This window comes from Bubalus bubalis, chromosome 2, assembly GCF_019923935.1.
Source record: "Bubalus bubalis isolate 160015118507 breed Murrah chromosome 2, NDDB_SH_1, whole genome shotgun sequence".
NCBI lineage: Eukaryota > Metazoa > Chordata > Mammalia > Artiodactyla > Bovidae > Bubalus > Bubalus bubalis.
This window is the reverse complement of record NC_059158.1, coordinates 76,705,355-76,726,220: the sequence shown is the minus strand read 5'-3', so window position 1 is coordinate 76,726,220 and position 20,866 is coordinate 76,705,355. Positions and strand designations below refer to the sequence as shown.

General features: G+C 42.1%; 2 protein-coding genes across 2 annotated transcripts in view; one reads left to right on the top strand and one right to left on the bottom strand.

Annotated features, from left to right (window-relative positions):
* Window positions 1-10,897, bottom strand: part of SLC25A12 (solute carrier family 25 member 12) — a 166,172-nt gene extending 155,275 nt beyond the window's left edge. The window contains exon 1 of the mRNA XM_044933796.2: window positions 10,865-10,897. Within this exon, the coding sequence (XP_044789731.1) occupies window positions 10,865-10,882 (18 nt within the window). The 5' untranslated portion in view covers window positions 10,883-10,897. The remainder of the gene's footprint in view (window positions 1-10,864) is intronic.
* Window positions 10,898-11,045: 148 nt separating this feature from the next.
* Window positions 11,046-20,866, top strand: part of METAP1D (methionyl aminopeptidase type 1D, mitochondrial) — a 77,505-nt gene continuing 67,684 nt past the window's right edge. Inside the window, exon 1 of the mRNA XM_006070254.4 lies at window positions 11,046-11,210. Coding sequence (XP_006070316.3) covers window positions 11,171-11,210 — 40 coding nt within the window. The 5' untranslated portion in view covers window positions 11,046-11,170. The remainder of the gene's footprint in view (window positions 11,211-20,866) is intronic.

Sequence of the window (20,866 nt, the reverse complement as noted above, 5' to 3'; positions counted from 1 at the left end):
CATTCAAATGGTCCAGAAAAAAAGTATGTGTAAATGGCATACACACACACACACAGATATTTGTACATAAATAAATATGACAAAAGTCTTAAATTATTGCATCTAGGAGAGATATACAGGTGTTCATCCCTGTGATTCTTTCAACCTGTATGTTTTCAAGTTTTCAAAATAAGACTTGGGAAAGACTGCATATATGAAATAAAAACAATACTATAAAGTAGGAACAATCAGTGAATAAGGAGTTCTCAGAAATTTAAAATGAGTGTGTCACATAATTAAGGCAATGGAAACTTGGGATATAAAGTTGAAGAAATTTCACAGAACATCAAAAAGAAAATAGAGAAAAGAGAAATCAATGTAGGAAATCTGATGACTGGCTTATTTTCAGAGAGGAAAAGCAAACAGAAGGACATTATCAAAGAAAGAGGAGATAGTTCCTCAGAGTTGCAGACATGAATCTTCAAATTAGAAGACTACTGAAGGTTAAGCAGAATATCACTAACGTTTATGGAAAGTTAGCTATTTGCCAACCACCTGCAACAGTGAGAATCTCAGTTCTCACAATCCTCAGAGGTACACATGGTATGTATCCTTGACTGAGGACTAGGGAGATTATTTCGCCCAAAGTCACACAGCTGGGAGGTGGCAGACAGGATTTGGGTCCAGGCAGTATAATTCACTTTCGTTTTTAACCACTATACCACTTACCTAAAAGGATATACATGTACACTAAATTATTAAATTTCAAAACATTGAGCATAAAAGTTCTGGATTCTTTCAGAGGGGAAAACACAGGAAACTTGGGAGAGAAGTCAGAATTTAAATAGCACCAGCCTATCAGTTATACTTCATGCTGAAAGACAATGGAACGATGAATTCAAAGTTCTGACGGAAAGTTATTTTCCATCTAGAATCCTATACCCAAGTGTGAAAGCAAAAGAAAGGTGGTTTTAGAAATCTATGAAACCAGAAAACTCACCTCATAAACTTTATAATGAAGTTACCAGTTGATCTATTTCAGCGGCACGAAGGTGAGATCAAAGAGCATGCAAGATGTGGAGGACAAGAAACAGTAAAACAAATCTGATCCCAATAAAATGAAATCTGAGGATGGCAACTGAATCGCATGCCTACAAAAGTAATTGGTCCAAATTAGGAAATTATGAACTCCAGAAAAAAGTGGAAAGAAAGTGGGAGTTTAAATATAGTAAAGTATAATTGGCATGGGTCTGAGCAGTAGCTAGAAACAAAAACAGTTCAAATTGGTTGAGTCGGGTCAGATTGGGAGACAGCAGGATGGGAGACTATTGCTTTTTGTTGTAAACTTTATTATAATTGCATGTTTTTAAAAACCATGTGTTACTCTGATACAACATTTTGTTTAATATTACTATATTGTTCAAATAAAATAGAACTGTAAACTAAAGAAATTTTAAAAATAAGTTTATCTGAAGAAGATAAGTAGCACCTTTAAATAGACTGTGCTTAGGACTTTGACAAAGCAGAAATTGCCAAAAGACAGTGAAGATGTTTCTTTTTTAAAAAAAAACCTAATAACAACACAACTATACTTAGTTCTTTTTTTGGAAACTGATGCTAAAAGGAAGCATAGTTTACCACGTACTTTATTTGGCTATTTCAAAAGCAAACCGTCCCCACCTCTGACACACCGGCCCTGTGAATCAACACACTAAATGTAAAAGCAAAGCTTTGAAATTTTTCATGTCATAATTTGGGGCCTTTTCATTACCCTGTGGAGAGATTTAATGCCATAAAAGTGTATCACATGAATATCTGAAGAGCTGTTGTATGTAAAATGCTACAAGAAATACCTTATAAATTTCCTATTTAAAAAAAAATTTTTTTAAGACCTCCATTGTTAAAATGTTCCCAGGCTGGAGAAGGGACTAATCTTCGACTGAAAGGGCCCCACTAGCTTCACCTTAAAACTAGAAGAGGCAGAGTTGGATTAGGTGATCTGTGAAGCCCTTTCCAGTTCTTCAACTGTATTCTTCCTCTTCCCGCTTCATAAAAGACCAGTTGGAAAATGTGCTTTGGTTGGAGTCTCTGTTCACCTGGACAGTTCTTTATAGATTTTTCATGAATTACATTGGCAGGTGAATCTGCACGGAAGTCTTGGGCTGTGCAGTGTGCCTGCCTGGCTCCCTGAATCCCCCTTTGTGAAGGCTGTGGGGCCACCACAGTGAGGCCTGTTTGCTGTCTGCAACCAGAGCAGCTGCCGCCTTTCTTCCTTTATCCTTTCTCCGGCAAAGGAAAACACGGTGATGTTTGTGTGTGCTTCAGATGAGGAGAATGCTCTCCAGACAGGTTATTCTCTGGCTTAAAGTGGATGGGGGAGCGCAGCTCATTGGGAAGAGAGGTCAAGGCAGCATCTGCCCCCTTGTTTGTTTCAACAGCTTCCGTCTTGAATATAGAATTTGTTGAGTGAGAGGCGAGCCGAAGTTGAGAAATGCAGTTCAAGCGGTGGTACGTTTCTGCTTAGTTTGTCAGCCAGTGTGGGGGACGGAGGCGGGGGGTGGGAGACAAGAAAGGGACACACAGCTAGTCGTTTCTATGATTAAATTCCTTGTTATTTCATAATCTCCACTTCAGAGATTCTTACTGCAGTGTATTCAGGGTGACTGTTGACTAACCAAGGAGTACTGTTTCATGCTTCTAGACAGGAAATACCAAAACTGTAAATATTTTCAACCTCTGATCTTAGTGGTCCAACTGCTTTCTGTAAGAACTGGTCTCACAAAATCCTACAGGACCATATTTTACCGAAACACACTACAGCAAACAGAACCATAAAGCCCACAGAAGAATAAGATGAAAAACTATGAGAAGGTAACCAGGAATGTACCATTATTTCAGGAAGGCAAAGGAAACACAATAAAAGGAGTAATCCTATAGAAGGGGGTGAATACTGGGAGGAGAGAAACAGGCAGAGTGAAGGCCAAAGGAAAAAAAGAATGTACAGTAGACAGTGACAAAGACAGGTAATAAATACTGTGTATTCCTGTCCTCTTGAATATGGTTTGCCTAGTCTGCTGCTTTTTATTGTATATAGATGTGTGACTAGTCACAGTAAAAATAGATCCCTTCCCTTAGAAAGTTCAGCAAATGGTACATGCACAGAAGGAAATCTGGACAAATAGGTGTTGTGCTAAGTTGATTTTAGTCATGTCCAATTTTTTGTGACCTGATGGGCTATAGCCCACCAGGCTTTTCTGTCCATGGGATTCTCTAGGCAAGAATATTGGAGTGGGTTGCCATGCCCTTCCAGGGGATCTTCCCAACCCAGGGATTGAACCCGCATCTCCTATGTCTCCTGCACTGGCAGACAAGTTCTTTACCAATAATGCCACTTGGGAAGCCCTCTGGATGAATATACATCAACTCAGTAACAATGATTACCCAGAGAGAGCTTTTCTGGGGGACTTCTACTTTCTGTATTTTCCATTTCTGTGTTTTTAAAATGTTTTTAAAAAGCACATGTTACATACATGTGTAAACAACAAAAAAACAGACTTTAAAAAATTCTAAATGAGATAGGGAGCATTTTCCTTTCTCTTCTTTTATAAATGTGGATTCGAGATGCCAAAGGAAGCAGTACTTCACTTTTACCGTCATCTCTGCAGGAAGGATTTTAAACAGGTGCAAGTTTCCTGAGAATTTATTAGCATTCAGCATTTTTTCTCAGTTCTTGGCAGCCAGGGATAGCGAAAATCTGATTCCTCACACCTGGTGTTGCTCCTGCTCCTGTAAGGCTTATAGTCTCAAGGTTACTTGCTCTTTCTTTATGGACAATTTTGTGAGCATGTTAGTCTCAGCTTTCCAATTAATTTCCTAAGAACCAAAATAACATCATAATCTCCCTGGAGCCGAGTATGCACTTAAGTATTTATTGATTGGCTGATTGATCACTAAATTCTCTTGGAAACTTTTTGCCTTTCTGCCTTAATTTGCATGGATTCTTCATTCTCCAGAAGCCTGTAAGCAGGTGCTACTTTTCAGAGCTTACTAATTGAGAATAGATAATAGTTGATAATGGTACATGTTTCTATTTAGATAAACCAACTTTCCTTAGAGCCAGTGCCAAGAAATGAGGTCAGGGAAGCCCGGTCATTTAAGATAAAACTCAGCAGCCACTGTGAAATACATTTTGGAGGCTCCTCAAAAACTAAAAATAGGACTACCATGCTGCTGCTGCTGCTGCTGCTAAGTTGCTTCAGTCGTGTCCGACTCTGTGCGACCCCATAGATGGCAGCCCACAGGCTCCCCCGTCCCTGGGATTCTCCAGGCAAGAACACTGGAGTGGGGTGCCATTTCCTTCTCCAATGCAGGAAAGTGAAAAGCGAAAGTGAAGTCGCTCAGTCATGTCCGACTCTTAGCGACCCCATGGACTGCAGCCTACCAGGCTCCTCCGTCCATGGGATTTTCCAGGCAAGAGTACTGGAGTGGGTTGCCATCGCCTTCTCCAAGGACTACCATATGACCCAGCAATTCCACTTCCTGGGTATATATCCAAAGAAAACTCTAACTTGAAAAGGTACATGTGCCTCAGTGTTAATACCAGCATTATTTACAATGGCCAAGAAATAACTAAGTGTCCATGAACAGGTGAATGAATAAAAAAGATGCAGTATATGTACATTGGGGCTTCCATGGTAGCTCAGATGGTAAAGAAACCACCTGCAAAGCAGGAGACCCCAGTTTGATTCCTGGGTCCGGAAGATCCCCTGAAGAAGGGACAGGCTACTCACTCACTCCAATATTCTTGGGCTTCTCTGGTGGCTCAGATGGTATAGAATCTGCAATGTGGGAGACCTGGGTTCGATCCCTGGATTGGGAAGATGCCTCGGAGGAGGGCATGGCAGCCCACCCCAGTATTCTTGCCTCGAGAATCCCCATAGACAGAGGCGCCTGGTGGGCTACAGTCCATGGGGTCGCCAAGAGTAAGACACAACTGAGCGACTAAGCACATATGTACAGTGGAATACTACTCAGTCATAAAATATAATGAAATTTTCAATATTTGAAAATAATGAAATGTTGTTGCAACAACATGAGTTGACCTGGAGGGTTATTGAAATAAGTCAGAGCCAGAAAGACACATACGTTATCACTTACATGTGGATTCTATAAGATAAACTAGTGAGTATAACACAAACTCACAGAGAACAAACTAGTAGTTATTGGTGGGGAGCAGCAAGGGGAGAAGGGCACGAAAGGGGTGGGGGATTAAGAAGGACACAGTAGTATGCATAAAGTAAATAAGCTCCAAGGATATATTGTACAATGCAGGGAATACAGCCAGCATTTTATAATAGCTATAAAGGGAACACGTGTGCTTGCATGCGTGCTAAGTTGCTTCAGTCGTGTCTGACTCTCTGCGATGCTATAGACTGTAGCCCCCCTGCCAGGGTCCTCTGTCCATGGGATTCTCCAGGCAAGAATACTGGAGTGGGTTGCCATGCCCTCCTCCAGGGGATCTTCCTGACCCAGGGATTGAAACCAAGTTTCCTGCATCTGCTGTATTGGCAGGTGTATCCTTTAGCACTAGCACCACCTGGGAAGTCTGCAAATGGAATATAATCTATAAAATGTTTGAATCATCTTGCAATTAATGTAATATTGTAAATCAACTATAACTCATTTGAAGAAAAAAAGATAAAACTCAAATGCATCAGTAAGTGAGGTCTGGGACCAACCCTCATCCTCGTCCTTACAGTCTTCCCACCCCTTCCCTCTCTTGGCCCCTGCCACCATTCCAGGTAGGCTGCTGCCCCAACAATGGATAGGCTGTTAACGCTGAAGCACTATTTCTGCTTACAAATCTCCCATAGTATCTTTCAAGCCAAGAGGCTGGAGCAGCTTGAAATGAATGCAGGCCAGACTGTGCCTGAGAGCAACTCCCTGGGGACAAAGTTTGGTCTTACCCTACAGCTAAGTTAGCCCTCTCTGGTCCCATTCTTCTCTGCTTAATCACACTGACAGGTTGCTCAGGACGGTGCAACATGCTCTTCTCTGAGCCCACTTGGATGATGCCTATAAATGGCTATAGATCCACAAAATCTTCAGAATTTCTCTGTAGGAGGGTCACAGGCAATCTTGGTGGAAGGGGGTGGAACATAAAGTTTCATTGGCCCAGGAATTATATGATCCAGAAAATGTCATTATACAAATCAAAAATGGGAGGGGCAGGAGGGCCACATACGATTAGAGCCCCTCCCTGCCTCCTGGTTTCCTCTAGGCATTGCCAGAGATGAGGGAAGCAGGGCACATCAGCAAGGAGAAACCCCCTTGATTTCCTATAACTGTCTTGCATATGACATTACCTGTCCTCAAAAAAACATGGAGCATTTATACATTCTCTTGAAGGGTCCCCCTAGATTGGGTGCTAAGTTGCTTCAGTTGTGTCCAATTCTTTGTGAGCCTGTGGACCACAGCCCATCAGGCTCCCCTGTCCATGGGATTCTCCAGGCAAGAATACTGGAGTGGGTTGTCATGTCCTCCTCCAGGGGATCTTCCTGACCCAGGGCTTGAACCCACATCTCTTAGGTCTCCTGCATTGATAGGCGGGTTCTTTACCACTAGCACCACCTGGGAAGCCCCAGAGATTACCCAGTAACATGTCTACCATTGTCTCAAGTGGTCCAGAAAATAATATTCTGCCAACAAGTTGGTTAAGAGTGCCCTAGCAACTTTTTGCCTGAACATATATATAATCGTGTGAAGCTGGACTTTAACTTTAGGGGGTCCAGTCAGCTACGGAGATAGGTCCCTGTTAAATATGCAACTTATGCTTATGCAGGTCTCCAAGTTCTTGAAAATGTTCATTTGACTTTTTAAGAAATGTAAATAAATAAAAGCATTTCCTCACACTAAAACTGAACACACTGGAGGGCAGGAGGGGAAATTTTCTTCCTAAGCCATAGAGTAAAATGCTAAGAAACGATCCTGATACAAAACCAAAAGGCTAATTTTTCTGGTTCAGATGGCAAACTGAGAAGTAAGTTCAGGGAGAATGAAGGCACCTGGGGTTGACAGCCCCCCTGAAGCTATGCAGGTCCCAGGACACCAGTTTCCCCCAGCAGGCCACTGTAGTGCCCGGTAGGAAACACCACAGCCTCAGTTAGTCTTATGTTTGTATGTAAAAGTTTCTTTTACAGATATATACCTTAGTGTAAGGGCTAAGGGCTTCTACACCTTAGTCTTTATTTTGCATTACAGGTAATCTTCATAAGTATTTAAAAACCCAGTGAGACAAGTTACAGGATGCTGCTGCTGCTGCTGCTAAGTCGCTTCAGTCGTGTCCGACTCTGTGCGACCCCATAGACGGCAGCCCACCAGGCTCCGACGTCCCTGGGATTCTCCAGGCAAGAACACTGGAGTGGGTTGCCATTTCCTTCTCCAATGCATGAAAGTGAAAAGTGAAAGTGAAGTCGATCAGTTGTGCCCAACTCTTAGCGACCCATGGGCTGCAGCCTACCAGGCTCCTCCATCCATGGGATTTTCCAGGCAAGAGTACTGGAGTGGGTTGCCATTGCTTTCTCAGGTTACAGGATGATGTCTTTACAAAGCAAAAGTTATTTTTAAAGGGATTTACTTCAGGTAGCAAAATCTCTAGAGCTTTTAAATTGTGAATTTGAATCACAAATTCAGGATCTTCATTATGGAAACCAAAATAATTTCAATTTTACTACAAACTATATACAGTATTTGAAAGAGTTATGTAGTATGTCTATAATAAAATATCATTAAGTAGAAGAAGGAGGAAGGAAAAAATGACTTTTAGAAAATGAGAATATCAGAATTTATTTCTGATTTATCTCTTTAATAAAAGAAGATTAAAAGATATAAAAGGATGCTAATAATGGGGAGGGAGGTGGGAGGGGGGTTCAGGATTGGGAACACGTGTACACCCGTGGTGGATTCATGTTGATGTATGGTAAAGCCAATACAATATTGTAATTAGCCTCCAATTAAATAAGTAAATTAAAAAAAAAGATGCTAATAAGACAACCTTTTAAAAACCGAGGAATGGGACTTCCCTGGTGGTCCAGCTGTTAAAAATCCATCTGCCTTGCAGTGCAAAGGATGTGGATTCAATCCCTAGTAGGGAAAGGAACTAAGATCCCACATGCCATGGTGCAACTAAGCCTCTGAGACACAGCTAGCGAGTCCATGTGACACAATGAAATGTCTTGCATGATGCAATGAGGATCTGGCCTGTGGCAACTAAGACTGGATGCAGCCAAATAAATAAATTAATTAAAAATAACAAGGTAAAAACCTTATAAAACAATACTTTCACAATAAAAATATTTTAACATCGCAGAATGAACTTCTCGATATAGAAACTGAGGGTATTAAAAAGTTACCCTTTATTTCTTGAACTCTGGTTTTGAAAAATTATTCAACATTTTTTTTTCAAGAAATACAAAATCCGAAAAATGGTGGAAGTTCAAATCAATGCAGTGCCACAACATAACCTTCATTTCATAGGAAAGATGGGCAGAAACAGAGAAGAGAAGTGAGTCAATAGTAGTTACTCACCTAAATGAAAGCAATATAATACCCTTATACCCAGGATCACAGATGTTAGAATTACTAGGGATCTTTTACAGGGCTTCCCTGATGGCTCAGAGTAAAGAATCCACCTATTATGCAGGAGACTTGGGTTCAAATCCCTGAGCTGGGAAGATTCCTCTGGAGAAGGTACTGGCTACCTACTCCAGTATTCTCTCCTAGAGAATTCCATGGACAGAGGAGTGGTCGCAGAGTCGAACATGACTGTACGACTAACACTTTTACTTAGATGCCAGGAGTCTAGCCCTTTATATGGTCGATCAGTATGCATATATCTTATATAAATTGATGATTTTGGAGGACACACACTGGCAATTCTCAATCTTTCCAATGTCAGAAGCATGTTATGAAAGAAGCTAAATCAAGAATCAGTGGGCAAGTTATTACCTGTGCAAGTTCATATCTGCTTCATTTCTAGCTCATCCTGGATGTCCACATGCTATACTGAATTTACTGGTGACTTCCTCACTGGATTACAGTATAGTGGTGCCACCTGATTCTCACAATGTTTTCTTTTCCTTCTAGTTGAAGGGGGATAAATCGTGCATTTGTTTTTCAAGGATTGGTGGTAGTTTAGTCGCTCAGTCATGTCCAACTCTGTATGACCCCAAGGACTGTAGATTGCCAGGCTCTTCTATCCATGGGATTCTCCAGGCAAGAATACTGGAGTGGGTTGCCATGGCCTTCCCCAGGGGATCTTCCTGACCTGGGGATCTAACCTGGGTCTCCTGCACTGCAGGCAGATTCTTTATTGACTGAACCACCAGGGAAGCCCAAGGATTGGCTGAGCTGAATCACATAAACATGTGCTCCATTTCAGCTGTGTTTGAAATAGGGCTTAATGCCCTCTGACATTTCTCTAGGGACTTCTAGGTTTCTTTTTTCTGCACACTTTTTGAGACGCGGTGCTCTGCTAACTTTCAGGTTCCTTTTTTCTGCACACTTTTTGAGACGCGGTGCTCTGCTAACTTTCAGGTTCCTTTCCTGCACTCAGGTCGTTGGCTTCAGTTACAGCGAGCACAGATTAGAAAACTCTCTCCTTGGAACTGATCTGCATTTGAAAAAGGTGGGGCTTGAAGTCACCTGAAAGAGCATTTTTCATTCTCATCCTTGTGCATCTTATCTACCTCAGTGGAAAACATTTTTTTTTCCCCTTTATCTTTCAAGGTGACCCGAAAGCATACAAAACTGGGTCTCCAAGAAGTATAGGTGTGTCCTCTAATGAACTACCCAAATTCACTCTCCTTAAAAGTAAAATTATCAGGACTATGGAGGCATTAAAAGGAATGAGCTCTAACTAAGTATTCTAAGATTTGATGTTTCTGATCAGTGGAAAAGCAATTTTGTAACAGAAAGTATGTGATTCTATTTAAAATATTTACATATATTTACCTGTAAAAGGCATGGGATGACTGCACACAGTGGCTGACTGGAGAGTGGGATTGTGGTGTGTAGACAAGGTGAGGAAGGGGATTTACGCTTTTTAAAAAAATCATTTCTGAACTGTCTGGGTTTTTCACTGTGTAGTTAAGTTACATTCTTAAATGTTAATTAGGTGACATCACACACATTCACCAAGAATCCTTAGCAGTCTTCACTGCATTTGTAAACTGTTATATTGTTGGTTTGACTGTGTTCATGCAGAGTTCGATTTCTTCACCAGACATTCCTTCATTCCTTGCATATCAGGTTCTTCGCTGGTTACCAAGATGAATAATACCTGCTCTGTGACAGGATGGAAATGTGCCCCAGAATGCAGATAAGAGGAATAGTGAATTTGGTAAAAATGGGCACCGTCATCACTAGGGATCCATCAGCTCCCTCACTTGGTTCATAATTGGCCTTCCGAAGCCTTCATCTTTTGGCAGCACAATTAGCAGACATCATCCTCTCATTCTTAAAAGTCACATTTAGGATTAAGACTCCAGTTAACACCACTGAGCTGGAGGTGTCCTCGGGGAAAGAGAAGTCCCTGAATATACCCACTGTGGAACCCAGAATAGATTTTGCAGCTGCACACAGATCCTGTCTTGTCTGTTGTCTCTGCTGAGTAATGTAGATTCTGGGACAGCCAAGGGGGCAGGCAGCTGGTGACTTTGAACCAAATTTTACCTTTCAGCTGAATCCAGGGAAAAATAGGCAACAAAGTGGCAGACGATGCAAAGTGCTATGTTGAACGCTAGATTGTGCTTTATTTTTTTCCTCCCAACTTCACGTTTCCATGCACCAAAACGTTGATGCTACAAATATTGGATACCACGCTTACCTGACAGGCTTCTTCCATCCCACCTGGGCGCGGGGGCTCAGAGAGAGTGCGCGAACCGCTGCTGCAGCCCGCCTCTCGTGGCTGGAGCGGGCTTGGCCGGCCGCGGGATCCCCTACTGGCCCGGGTGCCCGAGCCGCTCCGCCGCCAGAGCTCCCGCAGTCAGCCCCCGGCGCGCAAGCGCGCTCCCCTCCGGCGGCCTCGGCGCCTCTGGTTTTTGGCAGCGCGGCGAGTGGAAGGCTCCAACGGGCGGGGCGGGGCGGGGCGGGGCGAAGTGCGAGAGTTTGTGGCCACGTGACCGACGCCAACATGGCGGCGCCCAGCGGCTTGCACCTGTTCGTCCGAAGAGGTAAGTTCCTAGAGGTGCGCGAGGGTTCTCATCGTCGCTCACTTGCTACGCAGTCGGGTTCAAAGGGATACACGTCCGCGATCAGACATCTCGACGTACCAGATTATGCTTTCAGTCCTGCGGACATATGCAGGCACACGTTACCACTTGTCACAGAAACAGATCCGCGTGTGTTCGTCACTTGCTTAGATCACGTCACGGCGTGGCATCTATTTGCAGTCCCTCATTGAGATTTATGGGACATTATCTGAAGTTTTCTTCGCCCACGTCAACTGTGTGATTGGTGCAGCAAACTTATTTATTCCGGCTGCAGAGCGATAAACCTACAGTAACGGAAATGCTCCTCGACACCCAGTTGCCGCAGAGAATGCAACTTGTATCTATTGGCATTATCCAACACGTCTTTGGGTCAACTTGCAAAATGTGATTATTCTCTTCCACTGTCTTAAGAAGAGGAGAAATTATGTCTGGTTAGCTTTAAATAGGTGTCATTCTATTATTCTTGTGTGGTGGTTTAGTCGCTCAGTCATGTCCGACTCTGTGCGACCCCATTGACTTTAGCGCGCCAGGCTCTTCTGTTCAAGGGATTCTCCAGGCAAGAATACTGGACTGCGTTGCCATGTCCTTCTCCAGGGGACCTTTCCGATCCAGGGATCGAACCTGGGTCTCCTGCACTGCGGGCGGATACTTTACTGAGTGAGCCACCAGGAAAGCCCTTGTGTAAGTGGTGAAATTTTAGTAAATGTGCAAATAGTTTTGCAGATGAATCTTTGTTGGATTTGAACTGGTTTCTGAATCTTTGTTGGAAAGAATTGGAAAGTTTTTTCAAAACTGGGGGAGGAAGGGAATTAAAATATTTTGAAGAACACTTTAGGTGTCAGGTATGTAGGAACAACAGTCTTGTGAGGCAAATACTACTTTCACGGCAAATAGCTACCATTTTTAAGTGCCTTTTATGTATTAATACGTAATACCCTGTTAAGCGTCTTACATGTGCTAACTACTTTTTTTGAGCGGGGGCGGGGTGCCGCATGTGGGATATTAGTTTCTGGACGGGGGCGGAGAGGAGGGGAACTCCAGTCCCTGGCACTGGGAGTCTTAACTACAGAACCACCAGGGAAGTCGTGCTAATTGCCTGTTAAAACTCAATGAGTTTGGCATTATTATGTTTGCTGATGAGAAAAGCGAGACAAAGAGGTTAAGTAATAAGACCATGATTGCACAGATTGTAAGAGGCAAAATGGGCATTTGAATATGACTCTGATTTTTTTTAAGGGTTCATTCCTCTGTCCTGCATGGCATGGTCTCTTCGCAGAAATCAGTGTGCAAAGTAGAAAATCAGAGACAGGACAAATATGATGAGTGTGTGTGAAAAGTAAAGAGAAAGATGTTTTTAGAGAAGAAGGAGGTTGGTAGGAGGATAGACCTGTCTTTTTTTTGTGTTAGTGGAGGGAGGAACCTCGGGGAGATTTGAGGTTAGAGATGTGTAAAGGGACGGTGATGTAGGACGTGATTTGGACTGGTTGGATGGGAGAGTGGAAACCTATGTGAAAGTACAGCCTTGTGAAAAGAGCACCAATTTACACCTCTTAAGATCTGGGCTCCAATCCAAACTCTATTTATTAATCAAGTTACTTTTTGTTTCCTCTTTTGACAAGAACTAATGGTGTTTAGACCTTTTTTAGGAACTGCAGGTAATGGTGAAGAGGATCTGGGCAGATAGTCAAGGTAGAGGAAGAGCCAGAACACACACATGCACACACATGTATTAAATGCACACACATATATGTATGCATGTGTATAGAATATTTGCAGATTATAGAAATAAGATATTCATCATTTTTCTCGCTTATGATTTTGACAAATGATGGTTCAGACAATCTTGGAAAAAGCTCTTACAGAAAAAGCTGTAGTAATGCTTCCCACTACACTCCACGAAGGTTATCTTCTGACTCGAAGTGGGGGATCTTCTGATTAGAAGAGGGAGGGAAAATATGTCATCAGGAAGAAGTCTGGTGATGGGGAAAGCCCCTTTATGGACTATTCATAACTAGTTTTATGTTGCAGACAGGTTGTCTTGTACCACCTACTCTCCACCCTTCAGGGTTGAAAATGAAGGGTAAATTTATTGAGTCCTCTCTCCTCTTTCTTTCTCCTTTTCACCTTTCAGTTCAGTTCAGTCGCTCAGTCATGTCCGACTCTTTGAGACCCCATGAATTGCAGCACGCCAGGCCTCCGTGTCCATCACCAACTCCCGGAGTTCACCCAAACTCATGTCTATTGAGTCAGTGATGCCATCCAGCCATCTCATCCTCTGTCGTCCCCTTCTCCTCCTGCCCCCAATCCCTCCCAGCATCAGAGTCTTTTCCAATGAGTCAACTCTTCGCATGAGGTGGCCAAAATATTGGAGTTTCAGCTTTAGCATCATTTCTTCCAAAGAAATCCCAGGACTGATCTCCTTTAGAATGGACTGATTGGACCTCCTTGCAGTCCAAGGGACTCTCAAGAGTCTTCTCCAACACCACAGTTCAAAAGCATCAATTCTTCGGCGCTAGCTTTCTTTACAGTCCAACTCTCACATCTATACATGACCACTGGAAAAACCATAGCCTTGACTAGATGGACCTTTGTTGGCAAAGTAATGTCTCTGCTTTTGAATGTGCTATCTAGGTTGGTCATAACTTTCCTTCCAAGGAGTAAGCGTCTTTTAATTTCATGGCTGCAGTCAGCATCTGCAGTGATTTTGGAGCCCCCCAAAATAAAGTTTGACACTGTTTCCACTGTTTCCCCATCTATTTCCCATGAAGTGATGGGACATGATCTTAGTTTTCTGAATGTTGAGCTTTAAGCCAACTTTTTCACTCTCTTCTTTCACTTTCATCAAGAGGCTTTTTAGTTCCTCTTCACTTTCTTCCATAAGGGTGGTGTCATCTGCATATCTGAGGTTATTGATATTTCTCCTGGCAGTCTTGATTCCAGCTTGTGCTTCTTCCAGCCCAGCGTTTCTCATGATGTACTCTGCATATAAGTTAAATAAGCAGGGTGACAATATACAGCCTTGACTTGCTCCTTTTCCTATTTGGAACCAGTCTGTTGTTCCATGCCCAGTTCTAACTATTTCTCCCTGACCTGCATATAGGTTTCTCAAGAGGCAGGTCAGGTGGTCTGGTATTCCCATCTCTTTCAGAATTTTCCACAGTTTATTGTGATCCACACAGTCAAAGGCTTTGGCATAGTCAATAAAGCAGAAATAGATTTTTTCTGGAACTCTCTTGCTTTTTCCATGATCCAGCGGATGTTAGCAATTTGATATCTGGTTCCTCTGCCTTTTCTAAAACAGCTTGAACATCAGGAAGTTCGCGGTTCACGTATTGCTGAAGCCTGGCTTGGAGAATTTTGAGCATTAGTTTACTAGCATGTGAGATGAGTGCAATTGTGCAGTAGTTTGAGCATTCTTTGGCATTGCCTTTCTTTGGGATTGGAATGAAAACTGACCTTTTCTTTTTTTTTTTTTTATTTTATTTTTAAACTTTACAATATTGTATTGGTTTTTCCAAATATCGAAATGAATCCACCACAGGTATACATGTGTTCCCCATCCTGAACCCTCCTCCCTCCTTCCTCCCCATACCATCCCTCTGGGTCATCCCAGTGCACCAGCTCCAAGCATCCAGTATCATGCATCGAACCTGGCGACTCGTTCCATATATGATATTATACGTATTTCAATGCCATTCTCCCAAATCTTCCCACCCTCTCCCTCTCCCACAGAGTCCAAAAGACTGTTCTATACATCAGTGTCTCTTTTGCTGTCTTGTACACAGGGTTATTGTTACCATCTTTCTAAATTCCATATATATGCGTTAGTATACTGTATTGGTGTTTTTCTTTCTGGCTTACTTCACTCTGTATAATAGGCTCCAGTTTCCTCCACCTCATTAGAACTGATTCAAATGTATTCTTTTTAATGGCTGAGTAATACTCCATTGTGTATATATACCACTGCTTTCTTATCCATTCATCTGCTGATGGACATCTAGGTTGCTTCCATGTCCTGGCTATTATAAACAGTGCTGCGATGAACATTGGGGTACACGTGTCTCTTTCAATTCTGTTTCCTCAGTGTGTATGCCCAGCAGTGTGATTGCTGGATCATAAGGCAGTTCTATTTCCAGTTTTTTAAGGAATCTCCACACTGTTCTCCATAGTGGCTGTACTAGTTTGCATTCCCACCAACAGTGTAAGAGCATTCCCTTTTCTCCACACCTCTCCAGCATTTATTGCTTGTAGACTTTTGGATAGCAGCCATTCTGACTGGCGTGAAATGATACCTCATAGTGGTTTTGATTTGCATTTCTCTGATAATGAGTGATGTTGAGCATCTTTTCATGTGTTTGTTAGCCATCTGTATGTCTTCTTTGGAGAAATGTCTATTTAGTTCTTTGGCCCATTTTTTGATTGGGTCATTTATTTTTCTGGAATTGAGCTGTAGGAGTTGCTTGTATATGAAAACTGACCTTTTCCAGTCCTGTGGCCACTGCTGAGTTTTCCAAATTTGCTGGCATATTGAGTGCAGCACTTTCACAGCATCATCTTTTAGGAGTTGAAATAGCTCCACTGGAATTCCATCACCTCCACTAGCTTTGTTCGTAGTGATGCTTTCTAAGGCCCACTTGACTTCACATTCCATGATGTCTGGCTCTAGGTGAGTGATCACACCATCGTGATTATCTTGGTCATGAAGCTCTTTTTTGTACAATTCTTCTGTGTATTCTTGCCACCTCTTCTTAGTATCTTCTGCTTCTGTTAGGTCCATACCATTTCTGTCCTTTATCAAGCCCATCTTTGCATGAAATGTTCCCTTGGTATCTCTAATTTTCTTGATGAGATCCCTAGTCTTTCCCATTCTGTTGTTTTCCTCTATTTCTTTGCATTGATCGCTGAGGAAGGCTTTCTTATTTCTCCTTGCTATTCTTTGGAACTCTGCATTCAGATGCTTGTATCTTTCCTTTTCTCCTTTGCTTTTCACTTCTCTTCTTTTCACAGCTATTTGTAAGGCCTCCCAAGACCTTCACCCCTTTAGATTGATGTAAATTAATCTACTCTAAGTCTTTGTGCCAGTATTTATCATCAGCAGCTGTGTGCACATTTCCCTCCTGGAAAATGGGAAGAAGAGACTTTTTAACTGCTTAAGAAGGGCATAAGGGCCTTGAACCCCGAGGCACGGCCATACTTATTCTCTTCCGTCGTGAGCTAAGGGATGGATTAAAACTATGAGTAGTGACACTGGCAAGGGGAAAGGACATATTAGTCTCTTGGAACATAGAGAGAAGGTAACAAGCCCTTTGGGGATGAAACTATTCCTGGTATTAACACTGGCAGTAAATCCCAGATCACGGTGCAGAATCCCTAACTGGGTCCCAGGAACTTTCTGTTTAATCTCACTCCCACCTCCCACTTTATTAGAATCTTTGTTCCAGCTCCCAAAGCTTCCACGTGAGATTCTTACGTTGCACAGTGAGTATGGGAAGGAAAAGTGTGGGGCAGGCAAAGACGGAGGCATATTTTCTCTTTTACACTCATGTGCCTTTTATGAGCCAGTCTCTCCTGGCTTGCCCCGTTTCTCTGATTTTCCTGGACTTTCACTAGGCTTTTCTTCTACTTCTAGGTTTATAAATACTAGTGTTCCCTAAGATTCTGTTCTAAGCCCTCATCCCTGTTTCCTCTCCTGGTGGTCAGCAATCATGTTTACCCACCTCAAATGACTGCCAAATCTATACAATTTTTTTAAAAAAATCAGCAGAATATCCCCTAGAACCGAACACTGGGCCTTAACTCCCACTCTCTGTTAAGCATCTTTTCCTGATGTCTCACAGGTCCCTTAAGTTCAACAAGTTCAACATGGAAGTGAATATTTTCCCCCATGTCTTCTGCTCCTCCATATATATACTCTATCTCCATTAATGGCATCACCATCCAGGCACTACCTAAGTATAAGCATTTAAGTTCTTTTGGTCCTTGCCACCACCTTCAGCATCTATGTTCAGTGAGTCAGTAAATCCCATTTCTTGGATGCCTCCAGCTTTTTGCATGGTCTGGGTACAAGTCTTTACTGTCCCTTGTAATTAGTGTCCACCTTAGTCTGTCTTCTTACCTACAACTGTCTTTCTAGAATTCAGGTCTGATTATGATGCTTCCCTACTTAACAAAACAAAAACAAACAAACAAACCCCGAGAACTCTTCATTGCTGGTCTAAAGTCTGAATCTCTTAGGATCAAAGGATAACTCCATCTCAGCCTGGCCTCAGTTTACCTCTTCAGCCTCATCTCCTGCCACTTTCCTAAACTCATATCTGCTAAGGTTTGCCATTGAGCACCTCCTTAATTGCTTTGTCTGCTGTGTCCTTTATTCACCCAGCAAATCATTCATCCTTCAAGGCCACACTTAAATGTCATCTCTCCTTTGAAGCTGTCTTTGCTTCTGCTAAGTCGCTTCAGTCGTGTCCGACTCTGTGCAACCCCATAGACGGCGGCCCACCAGGCTCCCCCGTCCCTGGGATTCTCCAGGCAAGAACACTGGAGTGGGTTGCCATTTCCTTCTCCAATGCATGAAAGTGAAAAGTGAAAGTGAAGTCACTCAGTCGTGTCCGACTCTTCGCTACCCTGTGGTCTGCAGCCTACCAGGCTCCTCCATCCATGGGATTTTCCAGGCAAGAGTACTGGAGTGGGGTGCCATTGCCTTCTCCAATCTTTGCTTCTACCCAGGCTGAACTAACCCAGTCTGCTTCAGTAGCACTGAGGGCTGCCTTTATCACAACATTTATTACCCTGAATCAGAGTATGCACACTTATCTGAAAAGTAGTTTACACCCCCATCTCTCCTGCTAGAATGGGAGCTTCTTAGAGACAAGAATCTTATTTTTTTCATCTCTGTCTTCCCCAAATGTGGCGTACAATATATGTACATAGTAAGTACTCACCTTCATAACTGAATGAAAGACCTTTCAGAATGCAACCTCCTGTAGAAATATTTATGCACAAAATTTATATGGTAGGCCTAAAGAATAATTTATCTCGAAATGTCAGGTTTTGTCCTATGACTGGCGTAGATAGTGACTTCATTCCCTGCCCGCCCCTTTTATGTTCTATCTCCCTCCAAGATTATTTTAAGGCAGTTTTACTTCTGGACACCTTTTTGGGCAACTGTGAGACTTTTGTTCCATGGAATTTGAGTTGTGAGTCAGACTTATTAGAGATAATTAGGAAAAAGAGGTTGGGAAAGGGGAAGGGAAGACATCTGAAAGAGAAGCGCTTGAGGTGGAAGCAGTGTAGAAGGCTTATGGAAGTGTAAGCATGAAGAAAGCTGATGGAAGTCAACCTGTGGAGCGAACTGAAGCCAGCGAGAGGAGAGGGGACAGACTGTGAGTAAGTCCAGCAGAAAGCCTAAGAAACGCACAGCTGGTGGGTATGTGAAATAGTTTGGCCTTTCCAGAGGGCTGTGTGGGCATGTGTATCAAGATGTAAGGTATACATACTTTTTAGCTAACAATTCTGCTTTTAGGAATTTATCTTGGGAGAACAATAGGATGAGTGTACCAAGATGGATGAATAAGAAGGTAACTTTATAATAATAGTGACTGGGAAATATTCACCAGAATCTGAATCTGAAATGGCTTGGTAAGAGAATGACCAAATAAATTATGGTTCCTCCATGCAATGGGGTGCTATGCAGTCATTAAAAAAGATGATATAGATGTACTGTGGATTGAAGTATTCATGGGTATATATGGAGGAGAAAAACCTGGGTATAGAACAGTAAATCCTACTTACATCAAGTTTTGCTTCCTTTTATGTATACATGCCCAAAGATATCTAGGATGATGTTCACCCAAGGGTTCATAGCAGTTATTTCCAAATGGTGAGACTGGACTGATTTTTACTTTATGCTTGATGTGTTTGAATTTTATACATTGAAAGATAACATTTTTATTTTCCAAAGCTTTTGTTTAAACTGTATAAAAGAAAAAAGCAAACAAACAAATACAGAAGATAGCAAATGTTTGAATGGGACCAGATCCAAGGGGAAAATGTCTTTTACTGTGCATAATCTCTGCAACAAAGCAAAATGTCAATGTTAATTATAATATAGAAGAGGAACACCTTTACAATTTCCAGGATGAAAGAATGGTAACTGGAAATTACTTATATATACTATAGTTTAAGATACATTTAAAGCTATTAATATTTTATCATTCTTTTTTAAGCAAATATGCAAAATAGTTACAAGTTCTTTTGTTTATTTGTGACTCTAAGGCCATAGATTTCTTTCATTAAGAATTTTCTTATGATAGTGCTTTTTTCAAAAATTTAGCCTCCAGATAGCAGAGGGCTATTTTACCTCAAAAATTAGGTACTTTAAACTTTTGTCAACGACCTGAGATCCTTGAGAAACAGTGGAAACAGTGGCTGACTTTATTTTTCTGGGCTCCAAAATCACTACAGATGGTGATTGCAGCAATCAAATTAAAAGACGCTTACTCCTTGGAATGAAAGTTACAACCAACCTGGACAGCACATTCAAAAGCAGAGACATTACTTTGCCAACAAAGGTCCGTCTAGTCAAGGCTATGGTTTTTCCAGTGTTCAGGTATGGATGTGAGAGTTGGACTATAAAGAAAGCTGAGTGCCGAAGAGTTGATGCTTTTGAACTGTTGTGTTGGAGAAGACTCTTGAGAGTCCCTTGGAGTGCAAGGAGATCCAACCAGTCCATCCTAAAGGAGATCAGTCCTGGTTGTTCATTGGAAGGACTGATGTTGAAGCTGAAACTCCAATACTTTGGCCACCTGATGTGAAGAGCTGACTCATTTGAAAAGACCCTGATGCTGGGAGGGATTGGGGGCAGGAGAAGAAGGGGACCACAGAGGATGAGATGGCTAGATGGCATCATCGACTCGATGGACATGGGTTTGGGTTAAGTCCGGGAGTTGGTGATGGACAGGGAGGCCTGGCGTGCTGCAGTCCATGGGGTCGCAAAGAGTCTGACATGACTGAGCGACTGAACTGAACTGGATGCAGCCTATGGGTGATTTGGAAATTATTATTAATAAGGAGCTTCCTGTGACTTAAACTCTATGTGGACAACCAGAGAATGGAGATGGATTTTTGCTATATGATGTTTTTTAACAAATGGCTTTCAACTCTGTTATGACTTGTTACTACATAAATTAAAGCATGCTTAAGTAACAATCAAATCATGGCCCCAAAGTCCCTAAAGTCAGACTTGTCCCTCAAGTCATATATGCTCTTATGTCTTCCCTCTGCCTGAGATAGCTTTCTTTCACAAAGTTCCTGTTGAAATTATGAATCATAATGCACAGTATAGAACATGTAGACTCTCAATGATACTTACAGTGAAGTCATTAACCAGAAAAAGATGTTGGCCTGTACTGTGGACAATAATGATATTCATAACATATGTTATTTGGAAAATACAAGTTATAGAGTATTTTAATGCAGTCTCATTTTGTGAAATCAAATACTGATATTCCCATGTGTGTCAAAGTGTATAACACAGAGAGAGAGAGAGAGGTGGGGTGAGGGAAATGGAATTCATCTAAATAAATATTCACAGTTTTATGAAATGCTCACTTTCCCCA